Here is a 22,654-nt window from a genome sequence, read left to right on the forward strand (position 1 = left end):
TATAAGCAGAGTGCATCTATTTTGATGATGGTTAAGTGATTTCCTGTAGACAAATTTTTTGACTTCTCTTTGCATCAATGAGGGCTGAAAAGTTATTGAAGAAGTTAAAGTAGAAGAGAGTGAGATAGGTTTTGCTTTGAAACATTTTAGGGATGAGGGGTGAATTTTATATAAAGAAAAGAATTGTTATGGCATAAGTGTTTTGTTTTTAGAACATAAAGAAAAGCAGAAACAATTGAAATAAACAAAATTTGTAATCTTACCCATCAAGAAAAAAATGCTGTTAGTTGTTTCTTGATTTTATTCTTATACTTTTTTTCAGTGTGTGTAAAAATATAAAGTTCATATTTAAAAAAAAATAGAATAAAAACACTTATAGGTATTGTTACAATTTGAGACTTGAAAATGGAAAGATTAAACACAGTTTGATAAAGACAGTGAAAGAGAACTGTTCATGTGCATTTTGTGGTGGAAACATACTTATTGTATATAGGTTTTTGGGACTTGAACAGAGACTTTGAGTCAGGACCATGGATAATAAAAACAACTAGAAAGAGAGATGAGTGAAGAATCTTTAAAATGTAGGATTGGGGGTTCCTAATTGTTGAAGCTCATGGGATAATGAGGTTAGAGACAGGGGGGCTGAGAAGACAATGGTAGCTGGATTATCTGTGGATCAGGAAATTAATGGGATTTCTGACAGCAAAATTGCTCAGACCCCACTTCAAAATGTATCCAACTCTATTTCGTTTTCAGTTAAATAACAAGAGTTTATTGTAAGGGATCCGCATGGAAGTTTGGTGCAGTGCATGGAAAGTGGAAGGAGTTGAACACACTGTAAATGAATGAGGACAATCTAAACTTGGAGGTTAGGGATGGGGATGTTATTGGCTTATTGCTGAATTGATTTAAGTGATTGTTGATTAATCTTTCCCCCACACCCTAAATATACAGGCTGACTGTGTTGTTCTTATTGGAGGGAAGTCAAAAGAGGCAGGAAAATGGATGGATGACATCTGTGACAATAAGCGAGGCTATATATGCTCTGTGCATCCCGGTAAGTTCTACCACACCTCACTGGCCTCTAAGGAGCTGGAGCTTGTAAACATGTATATTTTTTAAATGGTCTCCTCTGTGAACCTTATAATTCTCTAAAAAATAAAATAAAATAAAATAAAGCATTAGTTTTTAAAGTGTTTTTTTAATATATCAACAAGTTTGATTCTCACTTTTAATTCATGTATGCCTATGACAGACAACAAAATGGGTGACATTTTCCCTTAATTTATTCATAAGTGTGCCTTTATCCATTACCAGAAAGTTTTGTGCAGAGCAAACTTGAAGTTGCAACTTTTTTCTAATTTTGTTAAAAATGTGGGGTGTTTAACTATCTATAGTTTAAAAAAATGTAAGAGTAAGAATATTTCAGTTCAACTTGCGTAATTTGAGAACCATTGGCATAAAACATCACATATACCACGTTATTTGTTCTGTGTTCTGTGTCTTAAAAAAAATGTAGCTATGTGATTAGTGTTTCTTTCTTCAGCTTAGGAAGCTTGACTATCATTAAATGAAAATAAAACAGAGGCCCTGGCTGGTTGGCTCAGTGGTAGAGTGTTGGCCTGGTGTGTGGAAGTTCTGGGTTCGATTTCCAGTCAGGGTACACAGGAGAAGTGCCCATCTGCTTCTCCTCTCTTCTCCCTCTCCTTTCTCTCTTTATCTCTCTCTTCCCCTCCCACAGCCAAGGCTCCATTGGAGCAAAGTTGGCCCGGGTGCTGAGGGAGGCTCCATGGCCTCTGCCTCAGGTGCTAAAATGGCTCCAGATGCAATGGAGCAACGCCCCAGATAGGCAAAGCATCACCCCTTGGTGGGCATGCCAGGTGGATCCTGGTCAGGAACATGTGGGAGTCTGTCTTTCTGCCTCCCCACTTCTCACTTCAAAGACTAAATAAATAAACAAACAAATAAAATAAAAATGGAACAGAGTATGTGGATATTTATTGAGAGTCAAAACTATGGTTGTACTCATTTGGGTTTCTGGTACAGCTAGAATAAAAATGTCTAGCTACACAACAAAAATATTAGAATTTAAGAAAATCAATTAGAGACTAGGGTTGAACGTGGGGTAGGTTGCTGTCATACGGAGTACAGCTTTTAGAGGATGAGTTTGAGTTAGCAAGTACTTCTTCCAGAGCGAAACAATTTTTCTACTTTCTGGGGAATCGGGAACTAATGCCAGCTTATGACTAATGGCAGTGGTGACTGAAAATCACTTAAGATACTTGCAGATGATTGAGAAGTGTTGCAGACATTCTAACCTATTAATCCCAAAGCTGGTACAGGCCATGTCACTTCTCTCTCTAGAGTAGCGATTTTCAACCTTTTCAACCTTTCTATTTTTCATCTCATGGTACACCTAAACTACTAACATTCTACAGCACACCAAAAAATATCTTTTTTGCCAATATGACAAATAAAATAGGTATAATTTTGATGAATTCACAATGGACGGCTATTGTCATGTTAGCTATTTTTTTTTAATTGACAATCTAAGGGAAAAGACATTAGTGCCCCGGACTAAATAGTCAGATATTTCATGTTTTTAAAATTCTTGCAGCACACCAGTTGAAGGTTGCTGCTCTATACTATACCCCACAGGATAAGAATTTAGGCCCAGTAATGCCATCTGTGCCTCTATTCTCTGGACAAAGTGGGAGGCTCCTTTTAAGAGTGAATGATGATTCATAAACATATTTAAACCTTTTTTATTATTATAAATGTAAGTAATATAGTGTTTGCCACCAGTGAAAATGTTTTGAAGGTTTTTAATGACTTTAGTTCTAAAGAAAGGCATTAATGTGTTAAAATAAGAAAGGCAGCCTGACCATACAGTGGTGCAGTGAATAGAGTGTCAGACTGGGAACTGGAGAACCCAGGTTCAAAACCCTGAAGTCATCAGCTTGAGCGTGGGCTTATCTGGCTTGAGCACAGGCTCACCAGTTTAAGTGCAGAGTTGCTGGCTTGAGCCCAAGATCGCTGGCTTGAGGAAGGGGTCACTCACTCTGCTGTAGCCCCCTGGTCAAGGCACATATGAGTAAGCATATGTGAACAACTAAGGTGCCCTAACGAAGAGTTGATGATTCTCATCTCTCTCCCTTCCTGTCTTTCTGTTCCTATCTGTCCCTCTCTCTGACTCTCTCTCTGTCTCTGTGAAAAAATTTAAAAAAGATATGTATTAAAATAAAAAAGGCAGACTATAACATTTTATAAACCATCAATTATGCAAATAACACTATGATTTCGCTTTAAGAAAAAAAAAGACAATGAAATGCTCAAAATTAGAATAGTGGTTATATGTGGAAAAGGGGATTAAGGGTGATTTCTAGTGCCTTCATTTGTCATATTTTTCAAAATCTCTTCCTATATATACAAATATATGAATAAAAATATATATAAAATACAGGCCATCCTGGGTTATGAACAAGGTAGTTTCTATAGGTTTGTTCTTTGGTTGAATTTGTGTGTAAGTTGAAAGAGGTACGTTTACCTATTAAATGCAACTTAGGCAGATGTTTGTCTTAACATAGTATTCATTTCTACATTTCTGTGCATATAAATACTTAAACATTTTCAAGTGCAACCTTGAACAATCTTGGATGATGCAGAAGATGAAGGACTTGTTGGAGAGGATGGGACTGGTGTTAGACAGTCAGGGTTTGATTCTGCAGCTGGAGTCAGTTTCTTGAAGTAGCATCAAGGGAGGTTTGTGCAGAGCTTTTCTTTTTCCCACAATGAACGATCCTGTAGCATGTCAGGCCTTCAGTAACTGTATGGTAAACTTTGGTGAACCTCTTGTATCAGGATCTTACTGCCCTAACTTTGCCATTCCTGCTTGAATTAGATGAAAACATCAGCTAACTCTTCTGTAGAAAACTTTTTCAGTTCTGGAGTTTCTAGATCCTTTTTTTCTTCTCTAAATGCTACCAGCTACCATCTGCTGTCTAGTTCCATAAGGTCTTCACTGGTTAGTTCTTTGTCGTGGGAGTCTAATAACTATGATATCATTTTCACTGATGTCCAATTACAGTTAATTACCAATAGCCCTTATGACGCTCTGTTGATAAGTACAAGTTGTGTGGAAGTCGGCTGTTTGTAACTTGAGGACTTACTGTATATGTAAATGCAAAAACGATTTAAAATAATACAGTCTTTGTTGAAAATTTAGGAAATACAAAAGCATATATAGAAGAGAAATTATTACCCACAATCTAACCTCTCATTATTTTAGTTTTTCTCTATTAGTTTTTCTATGCATGTTTTCATAAAAAAGCAAATTAGATAGATGAGCTAAGTTGCCTGTTGTTTTTTAGCTTTATCCTCAAGCCTCATTTGCCACTTTTAGAGGGCCAGAAACTTTCCCAAGATGTTTAAGACAAACCCAAATGGAAAATGTAACATTTTAAGGACCCTGGCCTGAGCCTCTTGGTACTCTACCAACAGCAGGTGGCAGCAATAGCAGAAGAAAGCCAGGGCTGCCTCCACTTGATGAATTAGACTTGTTTGTTGTCTTCCCAGTAAAGTCAGAAGGGTGTCTGGTATTTGTGTAGTGAGAGCTAAAGGCAGATGGTGGATTGGGCTGGTATATAGTAGTATAAGCAGACAACTGGTCAAGACAAAATTGGTAGGCAAGGATATCTAGAACTGTAGACCAGGGGTTGGTAATCTTTTTCTGTAAAGAGGCAAACTGTAAATATTATAGGCTTTGCAGGACATACAATCTAAGCTGCAACTATTCAACTTGGGAGATTAAAGAAGGAAGATCAGAAAGCCAAAATGACTCTGGCTTACAAGGGCTTCAACCCCTGAGTCATTTTGGATAAGATATGGGCTGCCTAGTGAAGGGCATAGGAAATCATGTGTAAGAGGACAGCTTGACCCTGAGATCAAGGGTAAATGAACCAGGGACTCGTGTATGGCTTTGTCCAGAATTTAGACCAGATGGGGGAAGGGAGAGGAAGACTGTTCTTGACCTTGAAATTTGACTGAGATGGAAAAATAAAGATTAGGAATGATAGAATGATAGATGTTTTTTAATTTATGGGATTAAGTTATGTCACTTCTTTTATCCGGACACTAGATCCCACTGAACTTGCAAGCATTTTTTTTTAAGCTTAAAGATTTGATCATATTATATAATAACCTTAGTATTCTAAATACAGTTTGGAAATTATTTCATTCAATCAGGCATATTGATTAAAAATAGAACTTTATTTTCAGGTACGAAATGGCTCAGAAAGATATTTTTAACACTTGAGAGTTTGCATTTGTGCTATTCTGATTATTTTTATGATGTATGAAATATAGTAGTTGTGTGCTGATGGCACTAAAGTAATGATTATTGATAATGCTAATGAAAATAATTTTTGTATTCCAGACCCTAAGGTGCCCCATTCTCCAGCAACAGTCCCAACAGATGGCTTTATTAGACATGGTAACAGTAGCTATTCTCTCATGAAGTTAAAGTTATCATGGTATGATGCAAAGAATTACTGCACGCTTCACGATTCTTCAGTAGCTAGCATTCTAGATCCCTATGATAATGCATTTGCAGTGATGCAGATACAAACATCTAATGAACCTGTGTGGATCGGCCTGAACAGTAACTTGGTAAGATGTGTAAATATGTCTGACCGGAGACAATCGATAAAAATGTGATTGAATATGATTCCCTTTCTGTTCCTCCTGTTGAACAACTGTTATTTGTAAGAAACTGTGCTGGGGTATATGAATGATACCAACATTAATAAGACCCAGTACTTCACGTATCCAGTGCTTTCAAAGATCTAGTAAGCTAGTGATGTAGGTCAGAAATCAAATGAAGACTTATCTAACTTATATTAGCTCTCATGTTGCTTTTTTAAAATTTATTTTTACTTAGAGTTGACATAAAATATTATGTTAGTTTCAGATGTATGACACAGTGATTCAGCATTTATGTGTACCTTACAGAGTCATCCCCACAATAAGTCTAGTAACCATGTGTTACCATACAGAGTTATTACAATATTGACTTTCTTCCCTATGCTGTACATTTAATCCCTGTGACTTATTTTATAACTGGAAGTTTGTACTTCTTAATTCTCTTCCCCTTTCCACCCACCCCTGCACCTTCTCCCCTCTGGCAGCCATCAGTTTGATCTTTGTATCCATGAGTTTGTTTCTGTTTTTTGTTCGTTTATTTGTATTGCTAATTACATTACACATAGAAGTAAGTGAAATCATATAATATTTGTGTTTCTCTGACTGACTTACTTCATAAGTTAGCATAATACCCTTTAGGTCTATCTTTGTCATTGCAAATAGTAAGTTTTCATTTCTTTTTTTTTATGGCTGAGTTATATTCTATTGTATCAATATATATGTACCACATCTGCTTTACTCATTCACCTATTGATGAACAACTTTCACGTTGCTTTTGAATATTAAAATTTAATTTGGCATCTAAGCAGTTTTGTTCATTGACATTTCTTTCTAGTGTCATGATTACAAATATGCCGTGGGAATTAGGAAAGCAGGTCAGGGATATAGTTTCTGGATGATGAGAATACTTTTTATTTTTTGTGGCAAGCCATTCCAGAGTTGTTTTCAGTCCTGAAGTTGTGGTGCTTCTCTCTGTGAGATTTTATTGCAGTCAATTCCCTGTGTTCCATGTTGGCAGAGAATGGGGTGGAGTGAGAGTTGAGTTACAGAACTAAGAGTAGTGATGAGTTGACAAAATATTTCTAAAATGAGTCTTTTCTGATGCCCAGGGATCCATCTATCTTCCATCTATACATCTATTCACCTAGCGAGTCAACTAGCAAACTTCCTAGTAGAAGAACCGGAGATGTCAACAAATAATTAATAGATAATATAAGAGGTATCAAAGAGAGGTTATACAAAGTGCTACAAGAAGAGAGAAAAGGGATCAATTGTGCCACAGGAGAGGACCAGGAGAGCTTCTTAGAGGAAGTCAAACTTTAAAATGTAATGTGGGATGGTGAAACTTAAGGAAAGAGTACGAAAAAGAGAGAAAAGGATGGAAGGGGATAAAACTGGAAAGTAGGTTGGTGTCAGATTTTATAGGGCTTCTAATACCATTAAGGCAGAAATTGAAATTTACACTTCATGCGATGAGTACTTCCTAATTAGGAAAGTGAGCATTTAAATGTCAATAGTCCTATAATGATTTCTGTGATTTTATGTCTGTGTTGACTCTATTTTTAGAAATTACTTGGCATGATAATTCATTCATTTTCTTCCCACAGACATGGTCACAATTCTTTCATGAGTTTGAAATATGCTTTTGTTATTTTTTAGAAATCTTAAGTGACTTTCTACTATACATTTATAACTAAAACAGTGCTATTATTTTCCTTACATCTATGGAGTTCATGATTATATAAGCATTATTTGATTGAACATGGAGAATACTACAAAATCCTAACTTGAGATACCATGTGCTTTTGATTATATCATTAAATCTATAGTAATTGGCTTGATAAATTAAATAATGCAGTTAAAATAGGCAATTGTTTTAATTGTTTAAAAGATTCAGTTTCTCAAGTTAATGTTATATATCATGTGTTCTTAGGCCTCACCTATATATAAAATCTCTTTTATACTGTTAAAAGGTATTTTTATTAAGTTATACTTTTCACATTATATATTAATTTTTATGTGGCCATGAATTTGACTAAGTTTAATAAGATATTAAGTGTGCAAATTGAATAAGACAATCAGCTTTTAAAAAAACACCATCATGATCGGTTGTAGTTGGAAGATCCCGAAGGCAAGGCCTATCCCCCTCTGTTCTTCACCTGTGGAACCTTACCTGAGTCATTTATCACTAGCCTATGTCAACCACCGAACTGTAAGATTAGAAGAAATGTGTTTCCAGGGTCCATGAGTTCAATGAAAATTACTTAAATTTTATTATTTCAGTGGCGATATAATAAGTATTTTATCTGTTTGGAAAATAAAACTTTCATTTTGCACTAAAAGTTTACAGATAAGAGTTTTATAGAATCTGACATAGATTTTAAAGCCAGTCTTCAAATTGTCTTTTAAAGATGTATTTATTGCCCTGGCTCAGTGGTAGAGTGTCAGCCTGGCATGCAGGAGTCCCAGGTTCGATTCCCGGCCAGGGCACACAGGAGAAGCACCCATCTGCTTCTCCACCCCTCCCCCTCTCCTTCCTCTCTGTCTCTCTCTTCCCCTCCTGCAGCCAAGGCTCCATTGGAGCAAAGCTGGCCCGGGCACTGAGGATGGCTCTAGGCCTCTGCCTCAGGCACTAGAATGGCTCTGGTTGCAGCAGAGCAATGCCCCAGATGGGCGGAGCATCGCCCCCTGGTGGGCATGCCAGGTGGATCCTGGCCAGGCGCATGCGGGAGTCTGTCTGACTGCCTCCCTGTTTCCAACTTCAGAAAAATACAAAATAAAAAAAAAGATGTATTTATTGTAGTCTTCTTAAGAAAGGCTGCATTTACTGAATTTGATTTGGTGGAAATGATTCATGATGTTTTTTAAAATTCCTGAATGTTGAAGGTCCTTTGTCAAATCATAGTCTTAAATATATTCTTAACTCTTCATTCGGTCCTTCTGGAATTTTCCAGATGAAGCAAGACTCCGTGGTAATGGCTGTTTTCGTTTTTGCAGACCAATGGTGAATATGTTTGGATTGATAAATGGAGGGTGAGATACACTAATTGGGGCATTGATGAGCCCAAACTGAAGTCAGCATGTGTTTATCTGGATCTTGATGGCTACTGGAAGACAGCACATTGCAATGAAAGTTTTTATTCTCTCTGCAAAAGATCAAGGGGTAATTAAGTATACAAAAACAACCCAGAGATTTGCAATTTTCTCAATAAGCAAATACCATACTACTGTAGATATTAAACCAGAAATGTCTTGGGGAATTTAAGAATAAGATAACACATATTCCTTTACCTAACAAACGACTGACTTGGTAATCAATAAATATACATAGATATTAGAGATAGAAATTTTTTTCATTGCAAGAGTTATTTTGTTCTTTGTAAGAATTTTTATTATTGAGGTTATTCTCTGAATCTATGTTAGATCCCTAAGAAGTTATGATTAGTTTTGATGTTGATAGCATAACAATGTCAAAATAATTTTATCAGAATGCATGTACATTCATCAGTCAGTGATATTATGATGATAGTGTTTTAGAATGCAATCTTAGAGTTGGACAGTGATAATGTCCTATACTTCTACCTATACTAATATTTAGTTATATCACAGATATCACCCATTGCTAAGAAGGGTTAAGACGGATTAGAATTTACCAACACTTTTATCCAGGCAAATAATAATAAAACAAAGCATGTCTTGAAGGAGGACTGTCTTTAACAAATTGTTTTTGGGCCCTGGCCGGTTGGCTCAGCGGTAGAGTGTCGGCCTGGCGTGCGGGGGACCCGGGTTCGATTCCCGGCCAGGGCACATAGGAGAAGCGCCCATTTGCTTCTCCACACCCCCCTCCTTCCTCTCCGTTTCTCTCTTCCCCTCCTGCAGCCAAGGCTCCATTGGAGCAAAGATGGCCCGGGCGCTGGGGATGGCTACTTGGCCTCTGCCCCAGGCGCTGGAGTGGCTCTGGTCGCGACAGAGCGATGCCCCGGAGGGGCAGAGCATTGCCACCTGTTGGGCGTGCCGGGTAGATCCCGGTCGGGCGCATGCGGGAGTCTGTCTGACTGTCTCTCCCCGTTTCCAGCTTCAGAAAAAAAAAAAAAAATTGTTTTTGGGTGGCTTTGTTTTTTGGAACTTAACATTGTACGGGTATCTATAGATCTACATTCTTAATTATGAGTGTGATTAATTGCCATAATAACTTAGTACATCCTATTAAAATGTATTTAAAATGAAAAAAAAAGTAAACCCAATAATAAAAATGGCATATTTAAATGATTAGCATTAGAACTTTAAAATTTTTATTAATGTTATTAATATGTTATTCTAATATATTATTCTATATACTACAGAAACTTCAGGTTTTACTTTATTTTAATGTGTTTCTTTCACAGATATCCCTGCCACTGAGCCTCCACAACTGCCTGGCAGATGCCCGGACTCAGAGCTCTCAGCGTGGATTCCTTTCCATGGTGACTGCTACTATATTGAGTCTTCATATACAAGGAACTGGGGCCAGGCATCTCTGGAATGTCTTCGAATGGGTAAGTACCACATTTACTGTAAGAAAACCCACAGTCATCCATTCTGGATTACCATGATACTAATAATATTGTCATTAAAAACAAGGAACATAAAAATACCTGTTTATTTTGCTTAATAGTTTATGTTGTAACAGAATGGTCATGATTATGCCTCCCCCCCACCGAGATTGTAGCCTCAAAAATCTTCAAGAATTTGGTAGAAAATAATCATTTACTGAACAAATTATTATTTTCTTACTTTTGGTTATAATATACTAAGTTGTTAGGATTCTCATTCTTAGTTATTTAGAGTATTTTGTTCATGTCTTATCACCGAGAAGCTTGGATTTCACAAGTGCCCAAGAACCATTTTGCTTTACCAGTGATGGAAAAGTGTTTATATCTGGTTATCTCATTTATGAAGAAAGACAGAAGAAAACTCAGATAGACCTGACATAAATGTATAATTTTCTCCCAAAATAAAAATATCAAATATGTCAAATAAAGTTAATTGTTTAGGATATATTTAAAAATTCATTGAATTAAATTGCACTGATTTTTTCTTTTCTTTCTTTTTTTTTTTTACTTAATTTTGATTATGCCCTACATCAAAGTTCTTCATCCAACAGTGGTGTACAAGAGTTCTAGTCTCATTTCCTTCAGGCCCATTTAAAAGTTAACCTTGAGCTTTGACTTTTTACTTTTATATTTATATTTTTTCAGCTTTACTGAAGTAAAATTAACATAAAAGTATAATACATTTAAAACCTGCAACATGATAATTTGCAATATATAACATTGTGAGAGAACTGACCCCACCAAGTTAATTAGTACGTCATCACCTCACATATTTACCTTTTTTTTATTTTTTGGTGAGAACACTTAAGTTCTACTCTCAGCAAATTTCAGTAATAAAATACAGTGTTATCAACTGTAGTCACAATGTCATGCATTAAATCCTCAGCCCTTATTCATCTTATAATTGAAAGTTTGTACCCTTTTACCAGCCTCTCCCCGTTTCCCCTGCCCCTACACCTGCACCAACCACCATTCTACTTTCTGTTTCTGTGACTTTGACTTTTTTTTTTAAGTTCTGCATATAACTCTGCTATCGTGAGGTATTTGTCTCTCTCTATCAGGCTTATTTCATTTAGCATAATGCCTTTCACTGTTGCAAATGACAGGTTTCCTGTCTGTTTAAAGGCTAAGTAATATTCCATTACATATATATTACACCCTCCTTGAATGTTCAAAAGCACATTGCTTAATCTCTATATATGTGTAATTTTTTTATTTCTTGTAATTGATTTATAGTTTTATAACACTGTAGTTAGAAAAGATGCTTGATATGATTTCAATCTTAAATTTATTGAGACATTTTTGTGGCCTAACATGTTTTCCAACCTGAGATTGTTCTATGTGTGCCTGAGAAGACAGGCATGTATTCTTCAGTTGTTGTATGAAATGTTTTGTATATATCTGTTAGGTGCATCTGGTTTAATGGGTAGTTTAAGTCCATTGTTTCTTTAGTGATTTTGTTTTTGTCTGGATTACCTATCCACTGTTGAAAGTGGGTATTGAAGTATTTTACTATTATTGTTTTTATGTCTCTTTATTCCTTTATATTTGTTAATATTTACTTTATATATGAAGGTGCTTCAAAGTTGGGTACATATATATTTAAAGTTGTTATATATTTTGATTAAATTGACCCCTTTAGCATTATGTAATGACCTTCTTGTCTCTGATTATAGTTTTTAGTAAAGTCTATTTTGTCTGATAAAAGTATCAAACCTGCTTTCTTTTGCTTCCCAATTATATGGAATAATTTTTTCCATCCCTTTACTTTGAGTTTACAGGTATTCATAAAGCTGAAATAAATTACTTATAGACAGCATGTAGTTGGATCTTGTACCTTTTAATTCATTCATTCACTCTATGTTATTTGGAGAATTCAGTAAATTTTTATTCACAGTAGGGATTAATAGGTATGGACTTAGTGTTGACATTTTAATTGTTTTCTGGATGTTTTGTAGTTTCTTTTTTCCTTTCTTCCTCTCTTATTCACTTCCTTTGTGAGTTGATGATTTCCTATAGTGGTATGCTCAGCTTCCTTTTCTTTATCTTTTGTGTATCTACTCTAGGTTTTTGCTTTGTAGTTAACTATAAGGCTTGCATAAAATATTTTATAGTTATAACAGTCTATTTAAAGCTGATAATAACTTAACTATGAATGCATACAAAAGCCTTACATTTTATATCCCCCATTTTGTTTTTTTATGTCACGATTTACATTTTTTATATTGTATATCCCTTAAGAGTATTGTATTTATTGTTATTTTTAGTAGTTTTGTCTTTTTTAACTTTTATACTACAGTTATAAGGGATTTATCCACCACCATTACAATATCAGAATATTCTGAATTTACCGTATATTTACTTTTATCGATGAGTTTTGTATTTTTAAATGTTTCTGTTTTACTAATTATTTTATTTCAGCTTAAAGAACTTTTTTAAACATTTCTTATAAGGCTGTTTTATTATAGATTAACTCTTTTAGTTTTTCTTTGTCTGAAAAAAACTCTCCTTTAATTCTGAAGGAAAATTTTGCTAGGTTGAGTATTCTTGGTTGGCAGTTTTTTCTTTCAGTGGTTAAAATATATTATCCCACTCCATTCTGGCCAGCAAAGTTTCAGTTGAAAAACCGACTTACAGTCTTTTTTAAAAAATTATTCATTTTAGAGAAGAGAGACAGAGAGAGAGAGAGAGAAGGGGGAGAGGAACAGGAAGCATCAACTTCCATATGTGCTTTGACTGGGCAAGCCCAGGGTTTTGAACCAGTGACCTCAGCATTCCAGGTTGACACTTGATCCACTGCGCCACCACAGATCAGGCCCCCTGACTTACAGTCTTATAGGGGTTCTCGTATATGTAACAAATAGCATTTGTTACTATTTTTGAGACTGTCTCTTTTTTTAACTTTTTACAATTTAATTATATATACTATGTTTAGATAGGGGTCTTTTTAGATTCATTGTATTTAGTACTCTATGAACTTCCTGGATTTAAATTATCTTTTTCCTCCAGGTTAGGGAAGTTTTCAGCCATTATTTCTTCAAATAAACTTTCTGTCCTATTCTCTTTTTCTTCTCCTCCTGTGATTACTATAATGCATATATTGGTTCATTTGTTGTTTTACAAGTCACTCTTTCTCATTCTTTTTTTCCTTTTGTTCCCCTTGATGTATTTGACTGCGCTTTCTTTGAGTTCACTGTTCCTTTTCTTTCAATTTATCTAGTTAACTGTTGAGCCCTTCTATTGAATATTTTAGTGATTGTATTCTTTAGCTCTGTAATTTACTCTCTATCAAGTAATCACTTATCTCTGTTTTATTAACATCATTTGGAGATTTATCTTGTTCTTTTGTTTGGAATTTATTTTCTAGCAACAAGTTTTATTTAAAAGTTTATTTTATGTAATATCAGAGTAGCCACTCCAGCTGCCTTTAAGTTACTATTTGCATTGCTTATCTTTTCCACGCTCTTACTTTCAACATACTTGTGTCTTTGAATCTCAAGTGTGTCTTTTATAGACAGCATGTAATTGAATCATTTTAAATTTTATTTTTATTTATTTTTAATTTTAAATTTATTCTGCAACCTGTCTTTTGACTGGAATGCTAAACCACCATTTATCTTTAATGTATCTACTGATAAGTTAGGATTTATAGCTGTCATTTTGCCTTTTGTTTTCTGTATGTCTTACATCTTTTGGTTCCTCTATTATTTCAATTATGCCTTCTTTTATGTTAAATATATACTTTCTAGTGTACCATTTTAATTTTCTTGTTTTGTATTTTACTGTTTTCTTTAGTTATTTTCTTCATGTTTACCTTCATAATGACAAGTAACATCTTAATAATATGCAACAATCTAGTTAAGATTAATATCAATTCAACTTAAAGGTATACAAAACTTTTTCTCTTCTATAGCTCTATTTCTTCTGCAATTCTTTGTGATATTGTTGTCATACAAATGTATTTTATACATTGTATGCTCATTAGCACAGATTTTTAATTATTGCTTTATGCAGGGTTTTTAGATCAGATAAGATTTAAAAAAGAATTATAAACAAAAAGAAGATAGTTTAAAACTCTGCCTTAGCCTTCACTTCACATTTGTGCACTGCTTTGGGGTAAGCCAGAGGTGAGCGCTTAGGGACTTCCCAGATTTTTCATGAGAATTAACATAATCCTGGGCATGTGCACACCCCAATACATATCTGTCGCTTATGGATTCCCAGGAATAGGTCAGTGCTTTTTTAAGCTCCTTGTATACATCTCATTCTTCAGTTTTTCCTTTTAAATTTTTTGGTTAGCTTGTTGTTTCCCTCAACTGTTATCACTAACTCAGGCAGCTGAGATGCTACACAATTGCCACTGATAGTTTTGGGCAAACACTCCCCAGGGAAAGGCTGTTTACACTGGATGAGCCCTGAGTCAGGTCAAGTAAAGGCAAGTTTTTCAAGTGACGTTTTCCAGAGAACTGTCAAAGAGATCAAATAATAGAAATCCTTTGAGAATGGGACTTTGGAAAAACTCCAACACCATTTGGATTTTTCCAATGTCTTCTAGGCTGCTGGTTTTCAATTTGACTTGGGACTGTTGGTTTTTAAGGCAACCACAGAGCTAAAGATAAAATGATGAGATTAGGGTGAGTTATAACACCATGAAGCTCACTGTTCCTACCAAAATTTAATCTTTATTTTGAATAAATGCTTTCTGGATGGTTATAAGCCATTGGCTAATTTTCAGGGTTCTGAAAAAATTTGAGTTTGACAAATTTGTTAATGTTCTTATCGCTTTCATGAAGCACAGGATTTTCAGGGGTCCTTACTATGTGATTCCTTATGATTTCATCTGAATTCTACTTTGGGACTTTTTAAATTAAAATGTTTTTAAAATATTTGCAATGACTATGTAGAAACTTAGTTTTAAATTATATTTTTCTGTAAATAATTTGAATAATTATCAATTATTGAAATAGGTCACAATTATTTTGAAATGGCTATTGTCTATGAAATATATTCCCTAATATACTATGTAATCATGCAGTGCAAACATCAAGGGGATAATCCAGGACCCAGTTACATGGGATGTGGGCATATGGTTAAGCAGAAGCCCTCAAGATTCAGAATGCCTGGATCATGCCGTGACTTTGTCTTCTACTATCATTAAAATCACGGCAAATTATTTACCTTCTGTATTTTATATTATACTTAACTATAAAATGGGGTACCAATAGTACCCATTTAATAAGGTTGTTATTAGTGATGACAAATAAAAGTGATGAGAATTTTAGTGACATCATGCTTATAAATCCCAAAGCAAAATGGTACAAAGTGCTTAAAGTATATTAGTTATTATTAGTTGTTATTAAAAAGCTATAGTTATTTGCTATAAAATCTAATGCTGACACTGAATCAGACTTAATCTAATGTGTGTTCTCAATAACATAGTCATTGAACCAGTATTTCAGTTTTGTCTCTTCTTACTTTGTACAGTCCTATGCATAATAGCTCGATTAATATTCCTGTGATGCTTTGCATTGTTCTGTTGAAAAAAACAAGTGTTCTTTATCACCACATTGCCCGAAATACCAATCTCCTCACAACTGCAGTGAGTCTAATCCAAAACCCAAGTCTTTTCCACCCATTCACCGTATCAGTCCAGCCAAACTTCAGTATCTATTTACATTATTAATTCCTCCCAATAGATCTATCTGTCTGTTGGTCTTCTGTCTACATCTTATCACCATTAAACAATACAAAGGATTTCATGTATCAGTGAACCATCTCTGTTCCCGAAGAAGCTCTATGCTTTCCTTATCTTCTCTCTTGTTCTTCATCCTGGGATTATTTTTTATTCTTTATACTTGACATCTTATGCTCCTTAGTATCTTAAATTTTATTTCCTACATGCTCCCTTTTAGTTGCTTCACCTAAAACAAATCCTTTCCCTGTTTGACATGTCCATAGTATGTTGTACTTACTTTATTTTCTAAGATTTTTTTATACTTTCTGCTGATAACTATGTACGTTATTATTACCTGCTTAAGACATTCTATATCTTACTCAACTTTGCATATCCTGGAGCAACTCATTTAGTGCTTATACAGAAATGATGCTTATTTCAGAATAGATACTGAAATTCTGAAAGGACAAATATCCACTCCTTAAAATTCTTCCTCTTAGGGAGTAAATGATGATGGAAGGAGATTTGACTTGAGGTGGTGAACACACAATACAATATACAGATGATATATTATAGAATTGTACACCTGAATCCTATATAATTTTACTAACCAATGTCACCCCTATAAACTCGCTAAAAAATAAAAAATACAATATAATTTTTCCCCTTAAGTGGGCACATAAGAATGATTTATATTGCTCTTACTATAAATACTGTCATTAAAAAAAGCATTTTCACTTAATAAAATATTTTGCAGATTCCTCTTTGGTTTCCATTGAAAGTGCTGCTGAATCAAGTTTTCTGTCATATCGAGTTGAGCCACTTCAAGGCAAAACCAATTTTTGGATAGGATTATTCAGAAATGTTGAAGGTAATTAAAATTTTTTTTTCCATTTTTTTTTTTTATGTGGGATGAATGAGAGAGAGAGAGAGAGAGAAGCATCAATTGGTTTCACTTAGTTGTTTCATTTAGTTTTGCGCTCATTGAGTGCCTTTTGTATGTGCCATGACTGGGGGTCGAACCTGCAATCTCTGGTGTGCCACCTGGCCAGAGCCTAAGCTAATTTTTGCAGGATGATGATTTAATCACAAATATTTGTTATATTTGTTATATTTCAGTATGTTAAACAAAGTTTCAGTTCCAGAAAGTCTTGCTTTAAATAATGGTTAATTTGTGAATAGTTTGAAAATTCAAACTTACATTATCATTTGAAATAAGATCTGAAATTTTAAATGACCTATATATTATATTATCCTGAAAGTTGCTAATTAAAATAATCGCTTCTGTAGCTAAATTAGTTTAAGAAGCTTCAAAAATATTGTCTGTCTTTTTCCAGAAAAAAACTTAGAGAAGGATAAGTGTACATATTTGTATTAATTAAGAATAAATCTTCAACTAACGCCATATCAGAAACATATTCTGAGTTTTCTTCCTTATAATAATTAGTCATTATAATCTTGCCTATTAAAAGTCTAGCTGTAAACAAGTGTTGATTGTAGCATAAAATAATATGCTTAGAAGTTTTAAATAAATGAGTTGAACTTATTTTAAGATAGATTATTTTAATTTGTGTTTTTATTGGCTATATTTGATAATCAGGAAAGTGGCTATGGATAAACCAAAATCCAGTGTCCTATGTCAACTGGAACTCAGGAGACCCCTCTGGTGAACGAAATGAATGTGTAGCTTTAGCTGCATCTTCTGGACTTTGGAATAATATCCACTGTTCTTCCTACAAAGGATATATTTGTAAACGACCAAAAAGTAAGTAAGGATTTGCCCTGTGGTATGTATGTTTACAGGCCTCCATTGCTTTCTAATATTAAGGTGTCAGGTGTGGGATTGTAATGTGATTACAGATTCCTTGCAAGGTCTTCTTGCGTAAGTGAAAAATTCAGTCTACTACAGTAATCAGTTGCTGTCTGCAGCTCTATGTGAGCACAAAACACTCCCTGGATGCTTATCTAATGTAGTAGTTTTGATTTATCAATCTATTTATAAAGGGATTTCTGTTCATACGGATTTGTGAAATTGCAGTGTGGAGAGCCGGCCTACAAAGCCTATGGCATGAGAATAAAGGGGTGGACAGTCACCTTGGCAGACTAGAAGGGGCAGGTTCTGGAAGGGAATCAGAATTTATTCAATAAACCATGTAAGAATAAGTCATGTAAGATGTAAGGAATAAGTCTTTTAAGACCAATTAAGCCTCCTTCTTAGATTGAGTGGCAGACTATGGAAGAATATGGAGGATTGGGTGAATTAATAGTGTTATTTACCCACGATGTGTTACTATCTGAACTTCAATGATATTTTTATGCATTCCACTTCACATATCTCCTCTTCTATAGATAACACTATTAATTAGATAACATATTTAAATAAATGAATTAGATAAATTAATACGCTACCCCTGTATATTTTATTATATTAGAATTTTGTAGTTCTTTAGTCTTTTAAAACTCTGTTTGAAGATATCACATACCCTTTGGTTCAGTGTTGGGATCTTATTTCACTTTCATTTAAATGCCTTGTAATACAAGAGGCTTTCATGGGACAGTTTCAAAACTGCTAGACTAAAATGTATTATTTATGGGTAGAGTGGTTAGATTTTTGAGGGTGAGTTTCAATGGTTCAAATGAAAGTTGGAGAATTGTATAAAAGGAAGAGCAAAAATAAGTTTACAGTAGTTGTGAGTACACAAAACAGTTTATTTTTGTATTATTTTTATTAATTATTGTATTATTCATTTGTATTATAACTGTAAACCTACATTTGCCCACCCTTCTATTTTCAAATATTCTGATATATTCAAATTCAGCAGACAACTGTAGAGTGCTGTTATAGAGTAGATAGATAGATAGATCTATTTGTATATCAAATCTATCTACCTAACATCTATATTATATAACATATCATATTACATAATCCAAACATGGAGGATTCGATGTATCTGTGAATCAAGTAATATTATCTATATGCAATTATTTTGAACTTTAATAAATATTTAATACATTTATTATTTTACAGTTGTTGATGCTGCCCCTACCCACACATTAATGACAACAAGAGGTAAGACCATTATACAATTTCAAGTTTCTTATTCGTAATGTAACAATATAGTTTGTTTAGAAAACCATCATGATCCCTTCCTATGCCCACTATACTCTCAGTAGAATTGCTTGAGCTACTAACTAGCCTTTGCCATTATGTTATCTGTCTCCCTTGATTTATGCTCTAGAAAAGCAGGCTTTAGAATCAGGCTGGTGGTTTTACTATTTATGTTTTTAAAGACATTGACTGCTTTGTTACAAAGAGTTGCCTTATAAGAACACAGAGAAGAAATTTCTCCCAAAAGGTTTTTTCTTTTGTCAGCAATAGCTTTAATTTTAATTTTATGCATAACTTACCATCTTATTTCACTCATTTGGTTGGCTGCTAAAAAAACTCAGTGAGATTTATGGCTTCCAGCAACTAACTCCCTTATTAACCTCATAGGTGCTATTTGTGAACTAATTACACTCACGAACCCTGGTTTCTACAACTGTTTTCTCTTTTTCCTAATACTTGCTTTTTATTGTCATCATTATTACTATTACTATTCTACTTATCTTAATATAATGTATGGTAGGCAGCCTTAAATTATTTTGAAATAGGTATAACTATTTTAAAACATTGATTCTCTATGTAGCTCTATGCTACAATAGATAAATGAAATAGTAGTTTTGCAAGTGAAAAATAATCTAAAATAATCCTCTATTCTGTTTTCATGCCCTGCAATTCTGTTTGACGAATGTTACTGGAATGAATATTTATGCATTTTAATTTTTCAAAAAAAGAAGTTATATTATTGTCCATAGCATTCGACCCTCCATCTCTCTCCTTGTCCCTAATGGTTTTGTTTATCTCTAGCTCAGTCAAGGAAGATGACCCCTACTAAATCGTCCTCTGGTGTGGCAGGAGGGATCGTCGTTGTGATCCTTCTAATTGCAATGGGTGCGGGCACGGCTGCATATTTGTTTTATAAGAAGAGACGTATGCATTTACCTCAAGAGAATACTTTTGAAAACACTCTCTATTTTAACAGTAGGTCAAATGCAGGAATTAGTGATACAAAAGTTCTCATGGGCAACATTGAACATAATGAACAAGCAGTCATCTAGTATTACAATGTAATTTAGGTATATTTGAAATTCATAAGATTATAACTAAAATGCTAACGTCTTTCATTCAATCTGATTATTTTGTTTAAAATTAGGACTGTGTTGCACTGGGCTGTCCTTTTCCTTTGCCTAATTGAAGAAATAATTTCTCATTTTTTAGCCTGGCAAGATATTTTCACAAGAGATAGATAATATTGACTACCATTTTAAAAAATATATCTTAGGTGAATACATAGCACAATCATTGGTGTGTAACTATTGTCAGCTGCATGAAGATTTTAAGAAACCCAGAAACAACTAAGTAAGCTTCTTTAAAAGTTTAAGGAGCTCCCAAAGAAATGTTACCTATTGAATAATAATTTGGTAATTATTTAAATATTAAGTAGAAATAAACTCAGATGGTACAAAAATTTAGTCACTTTTTTTTTTTTACCAACCTTGATTTTCACTCTTGTTATTTAGAGTTGTATTCGTACATGTGTAGAAAGAATGAGGCAACTGAGAATTTTGTTTCCCTGAAGCAGGGATTTAAGGTTGAATATTGCAAAGATGTTCACTGTCCTGTTATATGTATATCAGAAATGCAAAGATGTGAAATAAAAATGTAAATTTACATACCTAGATGTACTTAGATAATGTGACATAAACATCAAATACAAGGTATATTTTTAATAGATTTGTATTTTTGTGATTTTGGTAAGTGTAAATTTTAAAAAAATGAAATTTATTTATCCATTTTCTTTACATTTGTTTACTCTTAAAATAAATAATATTATTAGTAGAGGAATTCTTTAAGTTAAACTCTTCATCTCTTTGGAACAGATAGGTTGCTAAAACACTAAGTATAAAATGAATTTTATCATAATGACTAGCATAGTTTCCCCAGATCTTCCCTTATAACATTGACCCAGTTTAGAATTCAACAAAGAACTGTTATTAGAAATTAGATCTCTAAATATCTTATTCTCACTTTAACAAATCCTTTTTGTTTAAAAATTTTGTCTTGTAAAAGTTTCATGTACATTGTGAAATATGTTGGCGGTTTCTCTTTTTTAATTATTCATTTTTGAGTGAGGGTGCAGAGACAGAGAGAAGGCGGGAGGGGCAAGAAGCATCAACTCCTGTATGTGCCTTGACCAGGGAAACCAGAGGCTTCAAACCTGTGACCTTAGCGTTCCAGGTTGATGCTTTATCCACTGCTCCACCACAGGTCAGGCCCTGGGTGGTTTCACACCTCACATATGTACCATATTGCCTGCTTACCCTGCACCTTTCCCAAGGGATGGTTCATCTGTTTGTCTGTCTATCTATCTATCTATCTATCTATCTATCTATCTATCTATCTATCTATCATCTGTATAATTTATCTATGCATCTATTTATTTTTAAAAACTTGGCTCATGCTATTGTGAAGACTTGGTAAGTACAAAATATACAAGATAGGACAGCAGGGAGAAGACTCAGAGAAGTGCTGCAGTTTGAGCCCAAAGGCCGTCTTTGTCAAAATTCTTCTGGTTTTTTGTTCTATTAAAGGTCTTCAACTGGTTAGATGAGGCTCACTGTAATGCCAGTGGCCGAGGCCAGGCAGGTTCACATTGGATTCGGGCAGATGGTAGAGAAACTGTGGAGCCAGAAAGGGTTGGGCCATTTCGTTTAATAGAGTCTCACAGTGGCAGACAAGCACACAGGCAGGGGGAACCGTTTCTCAGGCAGACAAACAACAAGAATGGCCCGATGGCCCCTCACAGTGGCGGGCAGGCACCCCCATCCACAATCCTCCGAGCACAAGCACCCATAGCCTTACATAGGCTATGCACACGTGGCGCTGCCACACATTTGTGCACCAATCAGGCAAAGTGCTTGCAGCCGGGAAACCAGCAAGCAAGCCCAACACAGCTGCCCCACACTCACTCACACTTGTCTGGTGGGTAATTTACTTTACTCAGTGTCCGCTAATTAAAATGTTAATCTCATCTACCTTCAAAACACCCAGAATAATCCTTGACCAAATATCTGGGCACTGTGACTCAATATCATACCCCCTTTACCTTTAGATGGCAATGGTTTTATGATTATTTTTTATAAAGGGAATAGAAGGATAATGTAATCTTTATATCATGATTAATCAGACTTTTAAAAACATCTTTGATAGTTTAGAAGAGGTCCATTCAACTATATAACTCGTTATTGATAATATGGTGCAAATTTTTAAGATTATGATGAAATATGGAAAAACTTTTATTAAATTTCATTCACATACAATTACTAATACTTCAAGACACTGAGTTTTTTTGTTTTTGTTTTTGTATGTGCAATGAATTAAGTACTATTGAATTAGATAATACTCACTAATTAGTTTGTTGACACTTTTTATAATGCAATATTACGATTTTTTTGGTGAGGTTGCTATTTTGTGTCAAATCAGCTAAAATTGTTTATCTTTTTCTAGTATGTTTATATGACTCACTTTTCTTTTTTCTCTTGCAACGTAAACTAAGTTGCAGTGTAAACTGAGAGTATCTTCACG

The 22,654-nt window shown here is 34.4% G+C and overlaps 1 protein-coding gene across 1 annotated transcript in view; it reads left to right on the forward strand.

The window, feature by feature from the left end:
* Nucleotides 1–20,541, forward strand: part of MRC1 (mannose receptor C-type 1) — a 92,071-nt gene extending 71,530 nt beyond the window's left edge. The window contains exons 23-30 of the mRNA XM_066384201.1: nt 955–1,057; nt 5,435–5,667; nt 8,698–8,863; nt 10,086–10,235; nt 16,724–16,837; nt 17,567–17,731; nt 18,995–19,036; nt 19,877–20,541. Of these exons, the coding sequence (XP_066240298.1) occupies nt 955–1,057; nt 5,435–5,667; nt 8,698–8,863; nt 10,086–10,235; nt 16,724–16,837; nt 17,567–17,731; nt 18,995–19,036; nt 19,877–20,127 (1,224 nt within the window). The 3' untranslated portion in view covers nt 20,128–20,541. The remainder of the gene's footprint in view (nt 1–954; nt 1,058–5,434; nt 5,668–8,697; nt 8,864–10,085; nt 10,236–16,723; nt 16,838–17,566; nt 17,732–18,994; nt 19,037–19,876) is intronic.
* The last annotated feature ends 2,113 nt before the right edge of the window (nt 20,542–22,654 follow it).

Source organism: Saccopteryx leptura, chromosome 5 (genome assembly GCF_036850995.1).
Source record: "Saccopteryx leptura isolate mSacLep1 chromosome 5, mSacLep1_pri_phased_curated, whole genome shotgun sequence".
Lineage (NCBI taxonomy): Eukaryota > Metazoa > Chordata > Mammalia > Chiroptera > Emballonuridae > Saccopteryx > Saccopteryx leptura.